Here is a 24,132-nt window from a genome sequence, read left to right on the forward strand (position 1 = left end):
CTTTTGCTTCACTATGATCAAGCACTGAGTCCATCAAAAGATTAAAGTCTCCTCCCAATATTATATCATGAGTGGTGCCAACGGTTTGCAACATCCCTTCAAGATCTATAAAAAAGCCATGATCATCAGCGTTAGGTGCGTAAATATTAGCCAAAATCAACCTTTGCCCTTGAATTTCAGCTAAAACAATAATTACTCTTCCTAATTTATCTTTGCTCTGTTTGAGACATTTGAATTGTAGATGTTTATTTACCAATATAATGACTCCCTTGCTCTTACTTGAGCCAGCACTAAAGAAAACATGTCCACCCCATATCTTCCCAAATATTTCAGCTTCCTGCAGGGAGAGATGTGTTTCTTGAAGAAACACTATCATATTTCTTATGTTTAAGAAAAGAAATAACCTTCCTTCTTTTTATGGGGTGCCCCAACCCATTCACATTCCACGTGGAAAGAGATAGTACACTCATATTAACATTTGACATTTTGATATAGAAGAAAAAATAAATTGTCAAAAACAAAATTATATAGACCACATTCCCCAATAGTGAAACAATCAACCCCTGAACAAAACTAACAGAAAAAAGAAAAACGTGCGCATTAACCCCACACACGACAGCGCCAACCGGCGACAATCCCTCTAAACTCAAAAGGTCCATGAACGCCCACGAGCCATCGGATTGCTCAATTTTGCCTCACAAATTTGTGAGGCAAAATTACATTACAGAAAATACTTTGTAAAATAAACCCAGTCAATAGGAAGAATGAACACTAAGAATGTGTAGATTCATTCACAGAACTGTTTTAAAGGTGTGATCTTCCACAAAACAAATTTCAGCTGATATAAAACCGTTCAGATTCCTCAGACAGACAAACGAATGTTCAGTGAGCCAGCTGTTATGAGTTCAGCGGATGACGTAATCATTCCAATGTCCCATAAAAAATAAAAAAAAACTACAGCCAGCAGGAGGAATAAGCACGAAGAACGAACAGATTAATCCACAGCTGTTCCAAGGAGTGTTACTCAACAGAACAAGCTCCAGCCGCTAGGCGGAACCAATACAAAAAGAAACACCGACATCCCGGTTCCCCGGATGGTCGAGTCAATTCACTCGGTGGCTGCATAAAAGTATATACCATGACTTACATAATCCATCAGCTTCATAAAAACATCCTTTGTGCGAGCAGCATGTAGATATTTTGCGGTCATCCGTAGTGTCCACTCTCAATCTGTCCGGGAACTTCAATGCAAAAGTTTCTTTAAGGAAAGTGTTATTCACAAAACAAGCTCCAGCCGCACGGCGGAGCCAACGCAAAAAACCCAAAATGTCGCCCAGCTTCCTCAAGAATAAGTACAGCGAGTCAGGCCCACTCACATGAGAAACATCCAATGGTTTACTCAGTCATTGATTCTATAAAAGACATTGCCAGATTTGGACATGAATACTTTGCGACCGACCTTCGTTTCGATTCTCAGTTTGGCAGGAAACAGAGCAAACGAGATGTTTTTCTGATGTAAGAGTTTCTTACATTCCTTGAACCGATAGCGTTTCTCTCTTGTCGAACTCCCAAAGTCCGGGAACAAGAAAATATTATGGTTCTTCCAAGAAAGCTTCCCTTTGCTCCTCACCTGGCGCAACACAAGATCTTTATCGGATGATCTCAGAAATCTGGCCAGAATCGATCTAGGCCTGTCTCCCTCAGCAGATCTGTGAGACGGGACTCTGTGAGCTCGCTCAATTTTCAGCTTGTGGCCTGTTATGTCGAGCAGACTCGGGGAAAAACTCCTCTAGGAATTTCACCATATCTCTGCCCTCCTCAAGCTCAGGAATTCCAACAATTTGAACGTTATTCCTGCGGCTTCTATTTTCAAGATTTTCAAGCTTTTCAAGGAGATGTTCCAGGTCAACTTTGGTCGCGGGTGGATTAGCGGTTAATTCCCTCTCCGAAGATTCCAGAAAATCGATTCGTTTTTCAACAGTCACTCTTGTACCTAACTCTGAGAATTTTATTTCCATCGCCGTGATCGATCGATGTATTACAGCGAGATCCTCCAAGTCAGCAAGAATCTTCGGCAACATCACCGATATGTTGGACAACTGACGCTGGATCTCCTCTCTCGCCGCACCATCCATATCGAGTCCCCGGTCTGTAGGCCTGTCGGGGCTTTCATCCTGAACACGTAAGTGTCTTTTAATGTCTCCCGAGCCTGAGGATTTTGACTTCTTTGCCATGTTTTGCAACAAAGGGCAAATGTGTAACTGGGTGTAACAAATTTCACCAGATTATAATATGAAAATAATCGAAAATTCAGCAAAGTGCGCAGAGCTCGTCGCTCACACGTCTGCTCCTTGCATGGGGTCCGGGGTGTCCCATCTACATTAGGTTTATTGTACATTTCTCACAGGCCTATTTTTTCTATCATTGCTATTTCTTTTTCTTCACATCATAATTGTTATTGGTTAATGTTCTTAACCGAACAGCTGTCATATTAGATCATTGGCTAAAGGGGGTCGCACACCGGATGTGTCTGGTGGACGACATGGCGTGTTCAAAAATGTTCTATAAAAATACGCACACCAAAGTAATAAAGGTCTTACTAGAAAAAAAGAAATTATGATCCAACGTGAATTTTCTTGATTAAAAAAAAAATGATCATGCCTGGTAACGTGCATTTAAAATGGCTAGAAATAGCATTTTAGCTTAGCATAAAGCTGACAATTTACACAAGGTTTATTTCTATTTCTTCTGCTCCAAACTTAATTCAAACGTAATTCTCTGTCTGCTTGTATGAATGTAACACATCATAAGAAAGTGTTTCACCGCTGTTCAAATGCACTTTCGATCGCATCATTTATATGTATAAATGTTTTCCATCTGAAAGGACTAAATATTAAATGAAACAAATGACAATAAAATGCAAAGTATTCTCTTCAGTAATCAAAATACTTTTTGAATGTAACTGTATTCTAATTACCAATGATTTAAATTGTAACTGTAGTGGAATACAGTTACTTATATTTTGTATTTTAAATACGTAATCCCATTACATGTATTCCGTTACTCCCCAACCCTGTGCACTATTCATTCAATTGTTTTCAATGAATATGCCTGTATTCGCTAATGTTGATTCAGTGAATGTCTGTCATGTTCTATATTTAATGTACAATGATCATAATGCAAGGCAAGTAAGTCGCAGGTAAATGCCCCTTTTCAGCTGAATTTATTGTCAGATTTGGCTCTTGGAATAGATTAAGGATTTGAAATGGGTTGCATAAACACAATATTTTTTTTTTGTGTGTGCTAGAGTGTTCGACTACGGTGCAAAAGTCCAAGACATCTGAGATATGTTCCAGCACTGCCCGTGACCCTGTATAGGATGAGCGGCTATAGAAAATTGATGGAATTCTTCCAATTGTGCCATGCCTTTATAAGTGAGACACAATGCAATGTCTAAAGATGTCTATATGGTGCATTTTTCTACTTATTAGCGCAGATTTGTGCACCATCTGGCCCAAAAAATATTTTTCTATTGATAATCATTCCAAAGTTGTGTTCTGTTATGATTTATTTTTCCAAGGAACATATAAATCACAAATATTTATATTATAGTAGATTTCGTCAGTGACGATATTTTCTGGAGGGCTCTAAAAGCCTAATTTCTAAATATAAAGTATAAACATGAGGAATAGGCGAACATGAGGAACACTGGGAGAACATACAAACTAAGTATTTCCATGTATTCTAAAAGTATTCTTGTTTTTTTTGTGTGTGTAATTTAAAAAAAAAAAAAAAAAAAAAAAAAAGTACTAATCATTAATATTTAGAATTCAGCCATGATTCTTTTTTCATTCAGTACTTTTCAAGTATTCTGCCCAACACTGGTCACATGACATTTACTGCAAATGCATTTAACACCAGTTTACACCTCTCATTGGTCCTCTGTGAACAGCCCCAAACAATGTAACCTCACTCACTCACCTGAAGGCGTGTGTCAATGCCCATGTTCTTCAGGAAGGATTGTTGTGTGATTGGTCCCAGGCAGGTCACATGATCTTCTGTCATCTTCCTCAAGTAACTGAAGTCCACGTCTGCTGTGAGATCTGCTGTGCCAGGAGCTTCCAAAACATTGTGGAGCTGATGACCTTTAAAGCCCTGGAGTAGAAAAGAGACTTTAACTACAATTCTACTGCCAACACATCAATAAGACTATGACACAAGTGCTTTTGGTCTGTATTTCACCATGGCTGTAGGCATAAGGCTATGCCGTTTGTGAGTGTGATATTGCTTTAATACAGTAGGTACTAGACCAAAATGTCCCTTACCCTAAAAATAAAAAGATCTTGTGAATTATCATAATTTTATTTGCTATCCCTACTGAAAAAACAACAACGCCGCAAATAAATGGTGGCGCTATGCTATGTTTCAATTGACCTGAAGAGTCAGTAGTTGCGAGTTAACATAGCGTGGTTCTAACCCCGCTCATAAGCATAATAACATGTAAAAGTATTTATTTTGTCGTTATTGTGTGTGACATGCATTAAAAATTAGGGTTGTGGACAGGGCTGACATTAGGGGTACTGTGGTGTGGACAGTATTTGAAAATATTCCTCTGACTTAGGAAGAGACTTATTGGTTGCATGGTAGAGTGTTCGACTACAGTGCAAGAATACACAGGCTCACATTTTGAGTTAACTTGTAACAGCTTTTTGTTTGGAAAGAAGTGGAAAAGTATAATGTGCCCATTAGACGAGCGTTATATCTTTCTTGCATAAATACACATTTGACCACATAAAAAGTAAAACAGTGCTTTGTAAAAGTATTTAGACTCTTGACTATTTTCTATATTCAACTAGAGAAAGTATCTATATATATCACACTTTGGTTCTGTATCAGACAAGCTGCATCAATCTGGTAAAGGGTGCAAAGTAATGCCTGTTCACACCGCACGCTGAAGCAGAGTGTGAGCAGCGGCGAAGCAACGTGTCAGGCCAACTTCAGCAGTAACCAACACTTGTGCTGTCGCATTGGCAGTGTTTCTGCTGAAGATAGTGTATATTCCATATTAAAAAACTTATTTTACTATTGGTCTACTTTAAATAGTTTAATTTGCTTTCATGTCTTTTCGCAACTTCTGGCACTAGTGACATTTTAATCGAAATAGTTTCATTGCTTTTGTTTTTCCATATAAATTCATAGACAGAGGAAAAGCCATCGCCCTTTCTTTTGCTCAGAAGGTTACGGAGAAGGATGAGGATAAGATTGTGGGTTCATCTAGTCAACCAGCGCAGGAGATCGTTGCTGAGCTACACCTGACAGTGGCCGGCACCTGAAATACTTCAGGATGACTGCAGAGCAAATGGACCATCTTCTTTCTCTGGTTGGTGCCGACCTCACAAGGCAGACAACAAATAATCGTGCAGCCATCAAACCCAAAGAGGTGCTTGTTATTACACTGAGGTAACAACAACAGTTATTTATTTTCTTTAAAAATATGCTAAATTACCTATTGTGTTCTGTAAAAAAAACCTAACCTATCTAATGTACAATAAGTAAATATGTTAGCATACTTGGCAAGGTTGTCTGTGAGTTAAAACCAAGGGCTATTTAGAAAAGAAAATAACTTGACAATTCTAATAAAAAAAAAAATTAAAAAAAAGTATTAGGTATAATGATAGATTTTTCCAAATGGATTTACAAACATTACCAAAGAGCCATGCAGAAACCACTTGCCTATTTACAATATAATACTGTTAAGAATAAATTCACACTATAAAAACAACAATGTTAATAATCATTATAATCAAAGTTAGAGGTTAAACGTTTCAGAGGCTAGAAAGAAACACCAAAGTGAAAGACAAAAAGGCTGTTTATTTATATAAAAAAAATTGTGCTACACTGGTGAGGAATGATGTTCAATTGATGCTCCCTGTTGCTGGTAGGTTGTTGTTGGGGGATGCGGCACTTTATGGAGATGATGTGTCAGGTGATGCTCACTCTGGCTTTCATGGTAGGAGGGGTTCGGTGGTATTGTTAAAATTCTGATATTTGTGGGAGCTGGCTGCTTGTGCTTGACAACACTGCTAGTGCTGTTGTGTGTTGCTGTATCTGATTACCATTTTCCAATTAGGTCTGACAGGTAGTTGAGAATATGAATTTGGGCCCTGGTTTGGTTTCTGGGAAGGAGCCAGTCCAGTTTAGGCACTGAACTGAGGAAAAAGTAATCTATTTCATCCTCCAGTCTACAGTATGGTCAGAATGAAGTTGTGGGTTGTGTTGAAATGTCTAAAAGCTGTTGCTCTGTTGCAGTAGGTAAAACAGTTCTCCTTTTCAGTCTCTGCCTACTGGCTCTCAGTCATCAATGCATGCACTCTGGGATGTGGGGTGGGGGTGGGATTGTCAAGGCCCGGGTATACTCTTGTTTTTTTCTGCATTCCAGATCGGATTGTGCCCGGCCAACCACTGGGCCACTCACAGTCAGGCCACGTGGATGGTGCTGATGATGGAATTTACATCATGCATATGGTGCGCGGAGCGACCAGCAACGCTAACAACCGAAGTCTACTCAGGCCTTTAGACATTTGAGCTGTTAACGGTGGTGTGGGGGTGGCAGAATTTTTGTTCATCCATTTTAAACTCTCAGCACAGAGACTAAATGTAAGCATAGCTTCTCATGAATAATATGGAGTAACACTCAGAATTGAATGATGTAGAGACGTACTCTCCTTCCAATCACAACTCAAGAGTTTACACATACAGCTAAAATTTTATGACGTTGCTTTAAGTTTTGTTTTTAAAAACACCCATGGATGTGACAGCGGTTAGATGTGAGAGATGGTAAGATCAAACAGACCAATTGTTAACCTGACCAGAGCGAACATGTTTTTTGGCCGCAGTTCTCCTACTCATATTCCAAACATATATCAGCTGTTTGTTTAGAGATGCACATATTCAATCAAATCTTCTCCGTATGTCTGATTATGAAAAGGATAATATGATGACTTGCTCAAAAACAGAAGAAAACTTAGTCATGTTTACTCTCTTTTTGGTATGCTTTACATTGTGTGAAAGTGAGAGGGATTTAGGCCTACAGGGTTTACCAGCATTATGTCTTCATGACACGAAGTTGAAATACTAGATAACTTTACACAAATAGGGTTAGTAAGCGGTTTTATTGCACTACAGTCATGCTAACAAACGATGTTTATGTCAAGACACACAGTGCGCAGGACCCAGATGTAGATGATCATTAACAAGATTTATTGAGGCTTAAGGAATGCCCTGCAGGGCGAGAGAGAGGATCACTCAGACAGTACACAAATACGTGCGCACAGCAGAGGGATTGCTAACGAACTCGCAATGAAGATTCCAATCCACCCAGGGACAAGGCTCCGCCCAAGCAGGAGGCAGAAGTTGAGCGCCACCACTGCCAGCCGCTCCACAGGGTCTGAGAGGGAACAGAGGATGCCAACACTGGGCTGGAGTTAGAGAGAGAGAGACAGAAGAGTCAGGTCGAGAATGAGGATACCCGCACCAGTGAGTACGAGTCGGAGGAGACTGAGATTAGCAGAACAGACAGCAAAAAAAAAAGAATTACGGGAGTAAATGATTAGCTGAGAGAGTATATATCACTCTATAGCCAGAGTAAATAACTACGGAGAGCGGGTGATCACTCCTACACTGGAAACAAAACGGGAATGTTCAGAAATAAACCAGCGAGGAACTGGCAGAGAAAGAGGGAATATATGCACACAAACAAACAGCACAGAGCTGGGAACAATCACACAACAAGCCGGCACACTGATTGCCCTGAAAGGCAACCCATGCACGCCGACACGTGACAACTGACAAACACACCAAACGTAAACACAAACACGAGGTGACACACGCACCCACAACAAGAGAGGCATAACACACAGGGGAAGACCGATCAGCCCAGAATCACGATTTATTGGCATATATTATATATATATATATATATATATATATATATATATATATATATATATATATATATATATATATATATAGGCTATATATGAAACAGTGTGTATTTAATGTTGTGTATTAGACACGTTTACGTTCTTTATATGTGCCTTACTGAACATCATTTTATTTTTCTTTAGAAAAAGAGGGATGAATCTAAATTACTTTGTGGTATAAACTTTGTGCCACAAACACTGTCAGTTAAATTTAACTTACATTAAACCTGAAACATTCCTTGTAAAAATAAATATTTATGAATTAATGTTAAATCTCAAAGCAGTCCTGGTTTTGGTTGCAAATGTCTGCTCTCCTTTATTTTCACTTCATTCTCAAAAGTTTACACAAAATATCCAAATCTTTGATTTGCAGATGGTTCTATTATCTTCACTCTAGACACGTTCACAGTTCTGTCTCATTATTGATACACAGCAAAGTGCCCAACATAAACATTGAAATATTTATCTCTGTTGTGAGTGTGTTGTGGAATTGAGTGGGTTTTTTGTGCTTGACTGCTTGCATCAAGACGTCTTTTTAAAGTCAATGAGTGAATATTTCAGTGCAGTAATTTATGTTGAGTCATAAAAGGCTTTATTGTAAAAGACCGTGTTCTTAAAAGATTTATAGTGCATTTTCAACATGTTGTCTGCTGGTGTCCCGTTCTTCTTAAGAGTACTCATCTAGAAAGTTACTAAGGGAAAAGTACCAGGACTGTGGGTGGGAAAGGGCCTTATGCGTACCAGACAGCAGTAAAACACCACCCCTCCCCGAACAATCAACCGCTGCACTACAACAAGAGAATACTCTTTGCCAATTACTTGGGGCTTTCAAAGGAAATAAGTCAGATCGAAAAATGTGAAAAAGCGGATACATACGCAAACGAGAACTTCACAGATCTTTAGTGTGTCGGATTTCAACTTGCAGGGACACTGATGAGAAGTAATAACGGTTGACAGGTTTGGGAGGGTTACTTTTGAAATGTATTCCACTAAAGACTACAGAATACATGCTGTAAAATGTAATTTGTAACGTATTCCATTAGATTACTCAAGGTCAGTAACGTATTCTAAATATTTTGGATTACTTCTTCAGCACTGGTAGATTTTTTCACATGTTTTGACTATAAAAACCTAAATATCTTATTCAGTGTTTCTAAAACAAGATGAATCAAACTGATCTTGTTTTAAGGATTTTTAGATAGAATACGATTTTTTGGGGGCCTGGGTAGCTCAGCGAGTAAAGACGCTGACTACCACCCCTGGAGTCGCAAGTTCAAATCCAGGGCGTGCTGAGTGACTCCAGCCAGGTCTCCTAACCAACCAAATTGGCCCAGTTAATAGGGAGGGTAGAGTCACATGAGATAACCTCCTCGTGGTCGCTATAAAGTGGTTCGCTCTCGGTGGGGCGTGTGGCGAGTTGTGCGTTGATACCGCGGAGAATAACGTGAAGCCTCCACACGCGCTATGTTTCCACTGTAATGCGCTCAACAAGCCACGTTATAAGATGCGCGGATTGACAGTCTCAGACGCAGAGGCAACTGAGATTCATCCTCCGCCACCCGGATTGAGGCGAGCCACTTCGCCACCACGAGGACTTAGTGCATTGGGCATTCCAAATTGGGGAGAAAAAGGAGAGAGAAAAAAAACAAAAAAAACAAAAACAAACCACACACACAAAAACAGAATACGATTTTTGAAAAGAGATTTTTCTCCCTAATTTGGAAAAATATGATTGTGCATGGTAACATGTGCATGTAAATGGTTATAAATAGCATTTTAGCTTAATGTAAAGCTGACAATTTACACAAGGTTTATTTCTATTTCTTCTGATCCAAATTTACTTCTCTGTCTGCTTGTATGAATGTAACATCATAAGAAAGTGTTTCACTGCTGTTCAAATGCACTTTGGATCGCATCATTTATATATATATATATATATATATATATATATATATATATATATATATATATATATATAAATGTTTTCCATCTGAAAGGACTAAATATTAAATGAAACAAATGACAATAAAATGCAAAGCAATCTCTTCAGTAATTAAAATACTTTTTGAATGTAACTATTCTAATTACCAATTATTTAAATTTGTAACTGTAGTGGAATACAGTTACTTATATTTTGTATTTTAAATACATAATCCCATTACATGTATTCCGTTACTCCCCAACCCTGACAGTTGAAGCTCATTTAATACAGGTAATCCACTAAAATAATGGATAATTTGCAAATGTTGAGTTTGTGCTTCGATTGAATCTCAACTGCATCTAGGAAAAACAGTGTGCTGTTATTTTTAAGCACTTTTGTTTGTCTTTTCTGACTTTATTTACAGTTTATATATACTGACATAGTGATTGATGTATGTTGTCATAAAACCAGAGACCCTTCCCCTCGAAATCCAAAAACAAGTGGTCACAGGAGACTCTTTTGAGATGCATTGTAATTAGAGCCCGACTGATATGGGATTTTTGAGACCGATACCAATACTGATTTTAGAGAGGGAAAATTCACCGATTACTGATATGGTGGCCGATATATTTAATTTTTGAGCTGGAATGAAAACAGACCTTTTTTTATGTGGATTTCACCGATTTTGCTCCGATATGACTATGCAAAGGTACTCAGAAGGTTGATTTCTTAAATATTTTTTATCAAAGAATATTTGACATTATTATACATTGTCAGCAAATTCTAGAAATGAACACTGAGAAAATAAAGAATAAATAAAAATACAATAAATAGCTAAATAAACATCAGTACTGTTTAGTATCAGTCAAATGCTGACTATATTAATACTGTCGAGTCAAGATAAACAGATAAGCAGCGGTGTTACACCATATTCTGCTATACAAGTTCAGGGGAAACTTTCAACGGTGGAAAACCAGACTTTTAAATATCACATTTTATAAATGCAACGACTGGAATTGTTCAGTTGAAGGGGGTACCAAACTGTGAATCCTGAACAAAACAGTTTGGTGAATACATGTTTACTCATTAGCTTCCACTCAGCTGACAACAATAGCCTATTTTCGATCCACTTTTTGCGCTATTTTGTTATCGACAAAGTGAAAATGCATAAAACATTTTTTGCGAAATTTGCCGTCTTCTGCCTGTTTCCATTCAAATGACCTTTTATTGATAAAAATGGTGTGTGTGATGACGTCATGCCTAAAAAAAAACACTGTCGCATAAGTTTTGGTTTATCGCAAAACAAATCTGCCCTTAAGCCTTTTCCATACAGAAATGTGTGTTTATCGCTAATTCGCCTCCCAGATGTCCCTAATTTTTTTCCTCCGAAGTTTTGGGAAAATGGGGTGAGTATTAAGACAATTCATTGAAATTAACCAGCTTACTGTAATTTTAATTTCACAAATAAATGCAATCAGGAGGAGGAATTGCAATCAAAAGGGAGCAGTTGCCCTTCTGATTGGACTATAATATTGGTCCTGGTGTTGCGCCTATCGCAGATTGCCACATATTCCGATCCGAAAGCGAATAGTCATGGCCCTGTTCAAGCTGGCAACCTGCACCAAGTAGTGGGGACATTTTCGGTCTTAGTGTAAGGACCATCCATCGATGTGTATATGCTGTGTGCTATCTAGTCATCTAATCTAAAGCATTGCCATCACAGTTGAATTATGTCCCACAACTTTTAACGACCAACTGAACTTGATTATCATCTAAAATTAATTTTAGCATCATAATGCAATTTACATTTTCTGAAGAAGCTCAGCAAATGCGATCCGAGGTAAAGAGGGTTAGATTTAAGATATATTAAAGTTTTAAAATGTTCAAAAGCTCGTTTTCTGAAAGTGATCTCAGCATTGGACAAATAGTTCTGATAGTTTATAGACTTGAAAAAAGTGTAGAACATTCTGAGAATGTCATTCAGCCGTCTTTTTTCGTCTACAGAACAGGGTAAGGCTAATTTAAGTTTGTGTAAAGAAAAGGCATATATAGGTCTAAAAATATATAATTTTCTCATTTGGTAATTTATTTTTTTAATTTAATGCGTTTTTCGCTTGGTAATTTATTTAATACATGGAATTTTGCCAGCATTTTTTCAAAAGCTAAACAATAATTTAATATAATTGGGCTATGTTAGTGTTCCAAAAAAGCACACTGAAGCTTTCCTTCTAGTATTGTGTATTTATTTGTAATTTAAAACATCTTTGTGCACAGAAATTATATGTTTTTTGTATTGTGGGCTAATTCCGTGACTGCCGTCTATTATTTTGAATGGTGTGTAAAAGCAACTTTAATAAATAAACGGACGGCTACCACGATTAAATTAATCGCAGAGTGGCCATCCATTTGTTCTCCATGCACTTGTCAATGTGCATGTCTTGACACGAGATATTTATGTTGGCACTCCTGAAAGTGTCATGTTTGCAGCGATCGGATCTGTATGCCATTCAGATCAATCCATAATCACGTACAATAAATTGGCTTTTATGGATGTATACCTTGTCATCATCATTAACACAGGCTAACAATTGGGGTAAATTCTGTCATGTGACACTACATTTGAGTTAATGCCAATTTTCTTGACAAAAAGTGTTTCCAAACCAGTTTTTCGCGACATCTGAAGTATCGACATAGAGTTTATGCGCTAGAGTTAAACGGAAAAATATTATGTTGATAATTTGCATTTCCATCAGCTTTATTTTGATGCGCTAAAACTTTTTCTTGAATGGAAACGTAGTTACGTGATTAGCTAGTTAGCTATAAGCTCGTTGTCACGGAGAGTAAAAGACGGACGTTGTTTATTTTACTTTCCAGCATTGTGTCAAACCAACTACGTAACAACATAGCATGAAATCAACACTCAGACACAATCCACCACCGCACCGTTGTCTACTGAGCTGCAAAAAGATGCTCTCTTACCTTTCAATCTGTTACATTACTGACTGCACTGACAAACTATAGCTGGCTAACAGCAAACAGACATGAGTGGCATGGTTGTCAGGGACCAGGTTAATGTTATATTAGTTATATTGAAAAGGGAAAATGATGGGGTCATTGTTTATTAAGTTTCCAGTATGTATTTCACAAACTATTTATCTTCCACACAGCTCAACTCCGCCCTGTCTGCAGAGCCACCGTCAGTTCAGCTCTGTAAACAATGGAGACGGAGCGCACTCTGCTGGACAAACTACGCTATGACACCAATTCTAAAGCATTGTTTTCTACATTATATGTTCCGAAAAAATGTTTTCATATCAGCGCATATCGGTAAAATATACGCTGATACCAATATATTGGTGAAAGGCTAATTTTGGCCGATAATATCGGCCGGCCAATATATCGGTCGGGCACTAATTGTAATACCAGGTTTAAACAGCGATGTGTCTCCTCTGCCCACATGTGATCAGATCACCCTAGAGGTATCTTAATACCAGGTGTAAACGGGGTCAATGTTAACAAGGTCACTCCCCTACTAGTTGTAAAGGCAAGCTGTAAGCGTTCTAAAACACTTACCACTTGACTGAGAAGTTTTCTTTCTTCTGATTAACACTTATTTTTTGTGATTAACATTTTGTATTGTTTTAAATGAAGCAAAACATATACAGTGGTGTGAAAAAGTGTTTGCCCCCTTCCTGATTTCTTATTTTTTTTGCATGCATGTTTGTCACACTTAAATGTTTCAGATCATCAAACAAGTTTAAATATTAGTCAAAGATAACACAAGTAAACACAAAATGTAGTTTTTAAATGAAGGTTGTTATTATTAAGGGAAAACAAAATCCAAACCTACATGGCCCTGTGTGAAAAAGTGATTGCCCCCTAAACCTAATAACTGGTTGGGCCACCCTTAGCAGCAACAACTGCAATCAAGCGTTTGTGATAACTTGCAATGAGTCTTTTACAGCGCTGTGGAGGAATTTTGGCCCACTCACCATTGCAGAATTGTTGTAATTCAGCCACAGTGGAGGGTTTTCGAGCATGAACTGCCTTTTTAAGGTCATGCCACAGCGTCTCAATAGGATTCAGGTCAGGACTTTGACTAGGCCACTCCAAAGTCTTCATTTTGTTTTTCTTCAGCCATTCAGAGGTGGACTTGCTGGTGTGTTTTGGATCATTGTCCTGCTGCAGAACCCAAGTTCGCTTCAGCTTGAGGTCACGAACAGATGGCCGGACATTCTCCTTCAGGATTTTTTGGTAGACAGCAGAATTCATGGTTCCATTTATCACAGCAAGTCTTCCAGGTCCTGAAGCAGCAAAACAGCCCCAGACCATCACACTACCACCACCATATTTTACTGTTGGTATGATGTTCTTTTTCTGAAATGCGGTGTTACTTTTACGCCAGATGTAATGGGACACACACCTTCCAAAATTTTCAACTTTTATCTCGTCAGTCCACAGAGTATTTTCCCAAAAGTCTTGGGGATCATCAAGATGTTTTCTGGCAAAAATGAGACGAGCCTTAATGTTCTTTTTGCTCAGCAGTGGTTTTCGTCTTGGAACTCTGCCATGCAGGCCATTTTTGCCCAGTCTCTTTCTTATGGTGGAGTCATGAACACTGACCTTAACTGAGGCAAGTGAGGCCTGCAGTTCTTTGGATGTTGTTGTGGGGTCTTTTGTGACCTCTTGGATGAGTCGTCGCTGCGCTCTTGGGGTAATTTTGGTCGGCCGGCCACTCCTGGGAAGGTTCACCACTGTTCCATGTTTTTGCCATTTGTGGGTAATGGCTCTCACTGTGGTTCTCTGGAGTCCCAAAGCTTTAGAAATAGCTTTATAGCCTTTTCCAGACTGATAGATCTCAATTACTTTCTTTCTCATTTGTTCCTGAATTTCTTTGGATCTTGAAAAGCATGTCTAGCTTTTGAAGATCTTTTGGTCTACTTCACTTTGTCAGGCAGGTCCTATTTAAGTGATTTCTTGATTGAGAACAGGTGTGGCAGTAATCAGGCCTGGGTGTGGCTAGAGAAATTGAACTCAGGTGTGATAAACCACAGTTATGTTTTAACAGGTGGGAAAAATACTTTTTCACACAGGGTCATGTAGGTTTGGATTTTGTTTTTGTTCCCTTAATAATAACAACCTTCATTTAAAAACTGCATTTTGTGTTTACTTGTGTCATCTTTGACTAATATTTAAACTTGTTTGATGATCTGAAACATTTAAGTGTGACAAACATGCAAAAAAATAAGAAATCAGGAAGGGGGCAAACACTTTTTCATACCACTGTATCTGTACGACCAAGATTTTTACACATCCTGTGAAGCGTCACTGTTGCTCTTGGGATCTTGCACACTTTTGCTTCACTATGATCAGGACTGAGTTCATCAAAAGATTAAAATCTCCTCCCAATTATATCATGAGGGGTGCCAGTGGCTTGCAACATCCCTTCAAGATCTATAAAAAAACCCTGATCATCAACGTTAGGTGCATAAATATTCGCAAAAATAAGACTTTGTCCCTGAATTTCAGCTAAAACAATAATGACTCTTCCTAATTTATCTTTATTCTGTTTGAGACATTTGAATTGTAGATGTTTACTTATCAGTGTAATGATTCCCCTGCTCTTACTTGAGCCAGCACTATAAAAAAAATGCCCACCCCATATCTTTCCAAATTTTTCAGCTTCCTGTGGGGAAAGGTGCGTTTTTTGAAGAAACACCATATCATATTTCTTACGCTTAAGAAGAGAAATAACCTTCTTTCTTTTTATGGGGTACCCCAACCCATTCACATTCCACGTGGAGAGAGACAGTCCACTCATATTAACATATGAAATTTTGACATGTAAGAAAAAATTGATTGTGTGTCAAAAACAAGATTATAAAGACTACATTAAACTCAACATTAGTGCAACAGTCAAACCCTGAACACTACCCAGAACCAAACAAACAGAAAAAAAATATGCGCATTAACCCTGCGCATGACAGTGCCAACTGGCATCCATTCCTCCAAACACAAACAGTCCATGCATGCCTACAAGAACCTCCACGACAACTTTGCCATCGGATTGCTCAAGTCCGGTGATTCTATACAAATTTTGTGAGACAGAATTACACAGCAAAAGATAATCTATAAAACAAACTCCAGCCAATAGGCAGAATAAACATAAAGAGTGTGTAGCTTCATCCATAAAACTGTCCTAAATGTGTATTATTCCACAAAATAAACTCCAGCTGCTAGGTGGAACCAGCACAAAAAGAGCGTGCAGATTCTTCAGGCAGTCAAACGAATGTTCAGTGAGCCGGTCCATTTGCCTGCAACATGAGTACAAGCAAATAACTTACTCACTCCAATGACACTGCAAGAAATACTCCACAAAATAAACTCCAGCCAATAGGCGGCACCGGCACAAAAAAAAAGTGCAGGTTCCTCAAACTGTCAAGCGGATGCTCAGTGAGCCGGCCCACTCGGCTGCAACATGAGTTTAAGCAAATAACTTACTCACTCCAATGACTTTGCCAGAAATACTCCACAAAATAAACTCCAGCCGATAGGCAGAATAAGCACAAGAGTGTGTAGATTCATCCCCAAAACCGTCCCGAATGTGTGATACTCTACAAAATAAACTCCAGCTGCTAAGCGGAACCAGCATAAAAAGAGCGTGCAGAATCTTCAAACAGTCAAGCGAATGTCCAGTGAGCCGGTCCACCCAGGCCTGTCTCCCTCAGTGGATCGCCAAGCCAGAACCCTGTGAGCTCGCTCGATTTCCAGCTTATAATTCCACCCTATTCTGTCCCTCTGCTCCCTCCGGGACTCCCACGATACGGACGTTATTCTGCTGGCTACGGTTTTCCATGTCCTCCAACTTCTCCAAGACATTCTCCAAATCCACCTTGGTCGCTAGTGGATTAGCAGATAATTCCCTCTCTGATGACTCCAGATAACTGATCCGTTTCTCGACCTCCCCCACTCTTGTGACCATATCAGTAAATTTCATCTCCATGGCAGTAATCATTCGACGCATCACAGCAAGATTCTCCAAGTCAGGAACGACCTTCGTCAGCATTGCCGACATGTTAAACATCTCTCAACGCATTTCTTGCAACTCTCCGACCAAATCGACTCCCTGGTCACGGCCTTCTCAGGGGTGTCAGCCTGAGGACATAAGTGTCTTTTGTTGGGCCTCATGTATTCAGATAGAAGACAAAGGCAGGCCTAACAGTCGTAAAACCTAACTCAGCCCCCACACATTCCATGTCGTAAATTTTACTGATAAAAATCGCGCCAAAATCAAACAAAGGGAGTCCAAAACAGACTACAAATCTATGGAGCCTTGCTCACTAAAGGATCGAATTCTCAACTCCTATTGGATGAGGCACACAACAGAACGTCCCTCAAACATGACATCATCAGGAGTTCAAATCATTCTGAAATGCTTCCAGCGACTTCGTTCACCGAATAAAGACGTAGCTTTTGCTGCTCTCCGGTGCAACCTCGTGGCACAAGGGAGTAATGTCCGAATTGAAACTGTAGCCATACAATCTCCATCTCGCTGGACTAGTTGAGATTACTCTGTGTTCAACCAAACACTCTAACGGATCCGAAGGAGATCGCCGAGCAATTCGCATCTTCATCCGTTTGCCTACAGAAGTGAAGAGATTAAAGATTTCTCTTCCATCTTCAATCAAGTCGACATTTCTGAGTTCTCCGCCAGCCCGCCGAGAATCAACAGCCGTACCGCCCACCGACCGAGCGAGGAAACGGCCTCCCGTCATCACCCGAGCCTCAAGGAACCGGGTCAAAGTTAAAGGACGGAGGAAAACACATTCTACCTGTGTCCTCATGTGATTCAAGTAAGAGGTTACGTCTGGGCAGAGATAGAATATTATAGTGTGTTATTCTTGTGTTTCAAGGTTTTTGCTTGTACAGTTTACGGACCGACATGTCCGCTCATTATTAATACTCAGGGTATTAATTATCACAAATTTGTTTTGCTGTATTGTGGTCCAAACAAATTGGATTGTTGTGCATTTTCGCCATCACGGGTGAGACAGAAACTGAGTTCATCCATTAGAGTCAAATAACGCAGGACTTTTACGAGCCCCACTCGTAAAACCGCGTCTCTGAGTGATGAACACGGCTGCTTTCTCTCCAGCTATCGCGAAATCAGCTTTCGGGCTGTCACTTAATAATCTCTCTCTCACTAACCACACTGACACACACACACACACACACACACACACACACTGTCTCACACACACACCTTATGTGTTATAGGATTATTTTTATTTCCATATCTAATCATGTCACTGTTTAGTTTGTAGTTGTAAGTCGGAAGTTTATTGACTGCATTGTATTCATTATTAATTGATATTACTGCATAAATAAACTTTGTTTATATTACAAAGAGAAGTGTTTTGGTTTGTTTTGCATACGCCTGTGTCATGCTGACGGGAGGTCAGTGCTCGGATTCAAACCTTCATTCATTGTTTTTTTCCCGAAAATCAATATTTTTCGGATGTCGATTTTCCTAAGAAAACAATCTAATATTGAGACTGTTTTAATATTCGGTTATTAGTCCCTGATTCCAGGGTGGTGCCCCGTCAATGTTAATCCTTATTAATATTCTATTGATTTTTGATAATTGATAATTATCTTTGATGATTGTTGAATTTGAATGATCAATAAGCTAGTGTTAATTTTAATTAATGTTTCATCAATGTTAACAATTGACGATTATCTTTGATAATTGTTGATTTTAAAGGATTAAAAAAAGCTAACATTGATTCTCATCAATGTTCTATTGATTTTAATAATTAGTAATTATCTTTGCTAATAACCAAACTTGCTCCTAAACGTAGCACACTACATTTACTGGAGTCCCATATGAGGTTTTAATGAGTTAGATCCAATTAATTAATTTAAATATTAATTAATAACTACAGAAATAATTATTAATTATTTCTGATAGTAACACTGATCTAAACAACCGGTAAAGCCCTACACTTTTAATGTCTCCAGAGCCCGAGGATTTTGAATTCTTTGACATATTGTCGTTCTAGAACAGTTATGGAACAGAGTGTATCGAATCTCACCGGTTTATGTCATTAAAAGTTATTAAAACTAGCAAAGTGCGCAGAGCTCGCGTTCACACGTCCGATCCTCACATGGGGTCACGTGTCTCTCTCTGAGAACAGTTTTCTTAACCAGCTTCTGAAATACCTCATTACCAGGAATGATGGTGCTACAGATCTGAAATACTTCAGCTTCTTGGCAACTTCAACAATAGTTGCATGTTTCCACAATGTGGGTGGGTACTTTCTGCATTTGGAGTGACTTTATAAAATAGAATAAAAAAATACCACAAAAAAATACCACATGTTGCTCTGCACACATGGTTAAAAACTTCTCTGGTCCTGGGGCCTTTCTGTATCTGAACAATTTCTAAACATTTAACAAACAATTAACTAAAAATTCAACTTACTTAACACTTAATTAAACAACTAAAATCACAACGATCAAAACGAAGATAAAATTTTTTCAATAAATTGGCTAATTGTGCATCTGAATTAACCCTCTGGCACCGGCACGTCCTGCTGGATTTTTTCCTCATAACAGCGGAAACAACTTAAAATACTCCGTCATTTTTGGGCATACAGATAAGTGTAAGACATCATTAGAGACTATAAAGGGTCTACTTTTATTTGTGTACACTCACAATAACAACAAAACCTTGTGCTTTTGTAAAATAAAGAAAATAAACAGGGTGCGCTTTCAGCCGTCTCTGTCTCTGCGAGCATCTTTCTGAAACAGTCACAAAAATGAACTGGAACTCTGCGAATACTTATCAGACAAACATGAAACATATGTCTAAAGAAAGCTTAAAATGTCTATTTTAAATAAAACAATTCAAATTTAAAACAAAAATTCTCCTGCAATGTAATCTGTATGAAACAAAGAGATGTACAGTTTCTCCTGGCTCAGCTAATTATCGCTAATGTGATCACACCCACCAGCAGAGTGCACTATTCATACGGTAATGTGCTGAGGCGATCAATGCAAATGCTAAACGCCCCCAACAATGCCTTAAAAAGCATCAAGTTCATAATCAGATTCATTCACTTTCCTGCACATTTAAGAGTTCACATTTTCCTCAGAAGAAGAGCAGGACTCTGATGAACGTTTGCATTTTGAAGAGTGACTTGATCCAGCCGAGGATACAATTTCGGATGAGTAAATCTTTACTTACATTAGTTGACATGCTATTTTATATAAACATGTACATATTTTACTAGTTGGACTATTTCCAGACTTGCCAGCCAGTATTCAGTGTATTGAAATTTGATGTCCTAATAGGCAAGTTTTAGTTACATTTAAATGTTGTTTCGGCTAAAGCAGGTATTTCAACTGTATGCTGTATGATATAAATATGATATGTAATATGATATAAAAATAATGATGAAGTAATGATGCTGAAAATTCAGCTTTGATCACAGGAATACATTGCATTTTACAATATATTCAAATAGAAAAAAGTTATTTTAAATTGTACAAATATTTTACAATATCACTGTTTTTGCTGTATTTTGGATCAAATAAAGGCAGCCTTGGTGAGCAGAAGAGACTTCTTTTAAAAACATTAAAAATCTTACTGATCTAAAACGTTTAAATGGTATTGTAGATCTAAGGTTAACCTGTTGATGCTCATTGACCCCACCCATGGGTTTGACTTTACTTTGCTTAAATTAGTTCACATTTACCATATAGTGTGCTGTTCAAAATTGTTCATAATGTTGACAAATTATACATCTTTATAATATGTCAACATTATTAACTCTTTTTTGACTAGACTATATAGTATATGTGAACTAATTTAAGCAAAGTGACATCAGTTCTGGGGGTGGGGGGTGGCATGCACATCAACAGGTTAAGTAAAGTCTTTACGTAAAGAAAGTGTATAGTCAGATTACTTCTTTTAACTTAAACTTGATTTTGTGAATAAGCTACAAACAATACATTCAATCATTAAGTCTCCTCACATTCATTCTCTCTCAGTCACATTCCTCATTCATAGGCCCAGGGGAGGGGTCTTTGTCTCCTCAGGTGTAAATCACATCAATATTCATGATCATCCACGCCTCCTCGCATTTGGCCTTTCTAACACTAAAAGTGACTTACAAAAGTTAAATGACTATATTGTTTTGTATGAATGAGTGATCAGGATGGTTTTCACATCATTTTGTAGCAAAAACTCTAGGCTACAAGATCCAGTTCTCAAAACTCTTGTGAACAAAAGTTTAGTATGTGTTATATGGCCTTATTTCAGTGATTTAATTCGCATAAACGTTATTTTCTCAAAAATACAAACATGTACATACATGTTGCTCACATATTATTGTAGCCCAGTTTGTGCTGAATACAGTGTTATCAGACTTTAGCCATTTATATGTTTTTAAGCAACTGAAAAAAGCACAAATGTCAAGGCATGTCAAAACTTCTCCAGGGCCCAAAACACCCTCAGACCCCAGTAGTAGTGGGAGTTAAATGTTGATTCATTGTATATATGTTTTGTTTTTCTTTGTCATCTCTATGAATCAATAAAAATGTTAGTCTTGAAAAAAAAAAGAAACTTGGCACACACATCATACCTACAGTACGTGAATTAAAAAAGTTATGTAGTGTTTAGGCTTGGGTATGGTTGAGGAGCTCTACAGCGCCTTTTAAAGCAGGCAATGGTTCGGATGAATTTGCTCAGATGTGCACAAGATTTGGTATGGTTACTGCTCTCATCATGTTGAACAAAGTTCACTTGGTTGTATCTGACTCCGCCCAACAGGAAGTAAGCCATGTTGGATGGAATGTGGGATTTTCACATTTTCCTGTGGTGTTTTGAGGGGCTTACGATGGCTGAAAACATAAAGTTTACACATACATTTGTCTTAGGACATCTTTTGATTTGATATTGCAATTCAGCATAGACGTGCCTCATCAGTTCCACAGTGCCCCCTAGTTCGTAAATGCATATTTCATGCCTTTGGAATACTCAAACTCTTGAAACTTGGCACACCCATCAAAGTTTGGCAAGATTTTATAATTCTTTTGTCATTTGTCTTGGGTGTGGCCAGTGGACTCCATAGCACCCCCTAACATTTTTGAATGTGTTTAAAGCTGTGGTTGCCACAGAGTTTGTCTGATATTCACAAGTTTTGGTGGGGACATTGTTCTCACCATGACAGAACGTATTTCCCATTGGCTTGTATTAGCTCCACCCAACAGGAAGTCGGCCATTTTGGTTTGTTTGAAAAAATGCATGCTCTGGAATTTGAAATACTCCTCCAAGAGGATTTATGTTACAGGCACCAAACATAGCCAACATCATGCCAAGATATTGAAGATGCTAAATTGCGAACGGATTTTTGATATATCAAACAGTGTTGCAATGGCAAGGCGATACATTTATGGTGAAAAATGAGAAACATGAAGTGCTCATATCTTCGGCATGCATTGTGTGATTTAAATACTAGGAATAGCACTTTCATTTTTACCTGAATTGCTTCAAACTTGTTTGATGCTGACTACCACCCAGAGGTGGGTAAAGGAGCCAAAAACTGTACTCAAGTAAAAGTACAATTACTTAAAAAACAAATTACAAAAAAAAAAATTACTCAAATAGAAGTAAAAGTACTGACATAATTAATTACTTGAGTAAGAGTAAGAAAGCATCCAATTAAAAGTGTACTCAAGTAGTGAGTAACTCGTTACTTTCACAAATGACATAATAGACGTTAACTCCCCTATATTTCATTACATAATACACATTTAACATGTATTGCAGAATTATTATTATTATTAATGGAAATTCTGTCATCATGTTGTTCCAAACCCATATGACTTTCTTTCTTCCATGCAACACCAAGTAGATATTAGACAGAATGATTGCCTGAGTCACTAATTACTTTCAGTGAATTTTTTTTCTCCATATTTTGAAAGAATGGTGAATGGTGAGCGAGACTGTCAGTCCCTAACATTCTGTCTAACATATTTTGTGTTCCACATAATGCAAAGCGTCACACTGGTTTGGAACAACATGAGGGTAGGGAAATGATGACAGAATATTAAATTATGGTTGAGCTATCACTTTAAAGGGGTAGTTTACCCAATAATGAAAATTGTCTCATCATTTACTCACCCTCATGCCATTCCAGATTCGTATGACTTCCTTTCTTCTGCAGAACACAAATTAAGATTTTTAGAAAAATATTTGAGCTCTGTAGGCCAAAATTTTGATGCTCCAAAAAGCACATAAAGGCAGCATAAAAGTAATCCATAAGACTCTAGTAGTTAAATCCATATCTTCTGAAGTGATATGATAGGTGTGGGTGAGAAATAGATCAATATTTGTCATTTTTTGCTAGACAGCAGGGGGCGAAATGCAGAGAATGTGAATCACCAAAAACACAACAAGAAGAATGTGAAGGTGATCTGTTTCTCTGTTTCTCATCCACACCTATCACATCGCTTCTGAAGATATTGATTTAAACACTGGAGTCTTATGAATTACTTTTATGCTGATTTATGTGATTTTGTTTAGCTTTAAAATGTTGCCACCCATTCACCTGCATTGTATGGACCTACAGAGCTGAGAAATTCTTCTAAAAATCTTCATTTGAGTTCAGCAGATGAAAGAAAGTCATACACATCTGGGGTGGCATGAGGGTGAGTAAATAATGAGAATTTAAATTTTTGGGTGAACTATCCCTTTAAGGGTTCTTGTCAGATCTGGATGAAGTTGTCAATAAGAGAGGTTTGGAAACATTTCTAGTAATTATTATGGTGAAAACATGAAAATGTCCCACAAGGACATTATATATAATGCTGAAATATAAACCAAAGCAAGATCATGCTTTATTTTGATATTTCATAGCTTTTAAAGTCCTGCGTGGATTCTTATTTCAGTGTAGTTACAGTTTTCAGTGTCGAAAGAATTTAGATAATTAGTTCTGTACAGCAGTACCACTGCTCTCTAAATGCAGAGTACGCAGCCTAGTGCGTAGGGCACCAACGGTCGTGGAACCCTCGCTGTGTCTGAAACCACCTCCTATCCACTATATAGTGCACTATTTCGAGTGTCTGCCATTTTGTAGGAGTGTCTGAACTCTGAGTGAGCCACTCCTTCCCTACTTTTGTTCACTCATTCTTACCCACAATGCACTCTAATTTCGAGTGTAC

General features: G+C 38.2%; 1 protein-coding gene across 3 annotated transcripts in view; it reads right to left on the bottom strand.

Moving 5' to 3' along the window:
* ndufaf7 (NADH:ubiquinone oxidoreductase complex assembly factor 7) overlaps positions 1-24,132 on the bottom strand; it is a 109,074-nt gene that overhangs the window by 22,068 nt on the left and 62,874 nt on the right. For all 3 annotated transcript variants that reach the window (XM_051654834.1, XM_051654833.1, XM_051654835.1), the window contains one exon: positions 3,982-4,155. In XM_051654834.1, the coding sequence (XP_051510794.1) occupies positions 3,982-4,155 (174 nt within the window). The remainder of the gene's footprint in view (positions 1-3,981; positions 4,156-24,132) is intronic.

This window comes from Myxocyprinus asiaticus, chromosome 25, assembly GCF_019703515.2.
Source record: "Myxocyprinus asiaticus isolate MX2 ecotype Aquarium Trade chromosome 25, UBuf_Myxa_2, whole genome shotgun sequence".
In the NCBI taxonomy this organism is placed as follows: Eukaryota; Metazoa; Chordata; class Actinopteri; order Cypriniformes; family Catostomidae; genus Myxocyprinus; species Myxocyprinus asiaticus.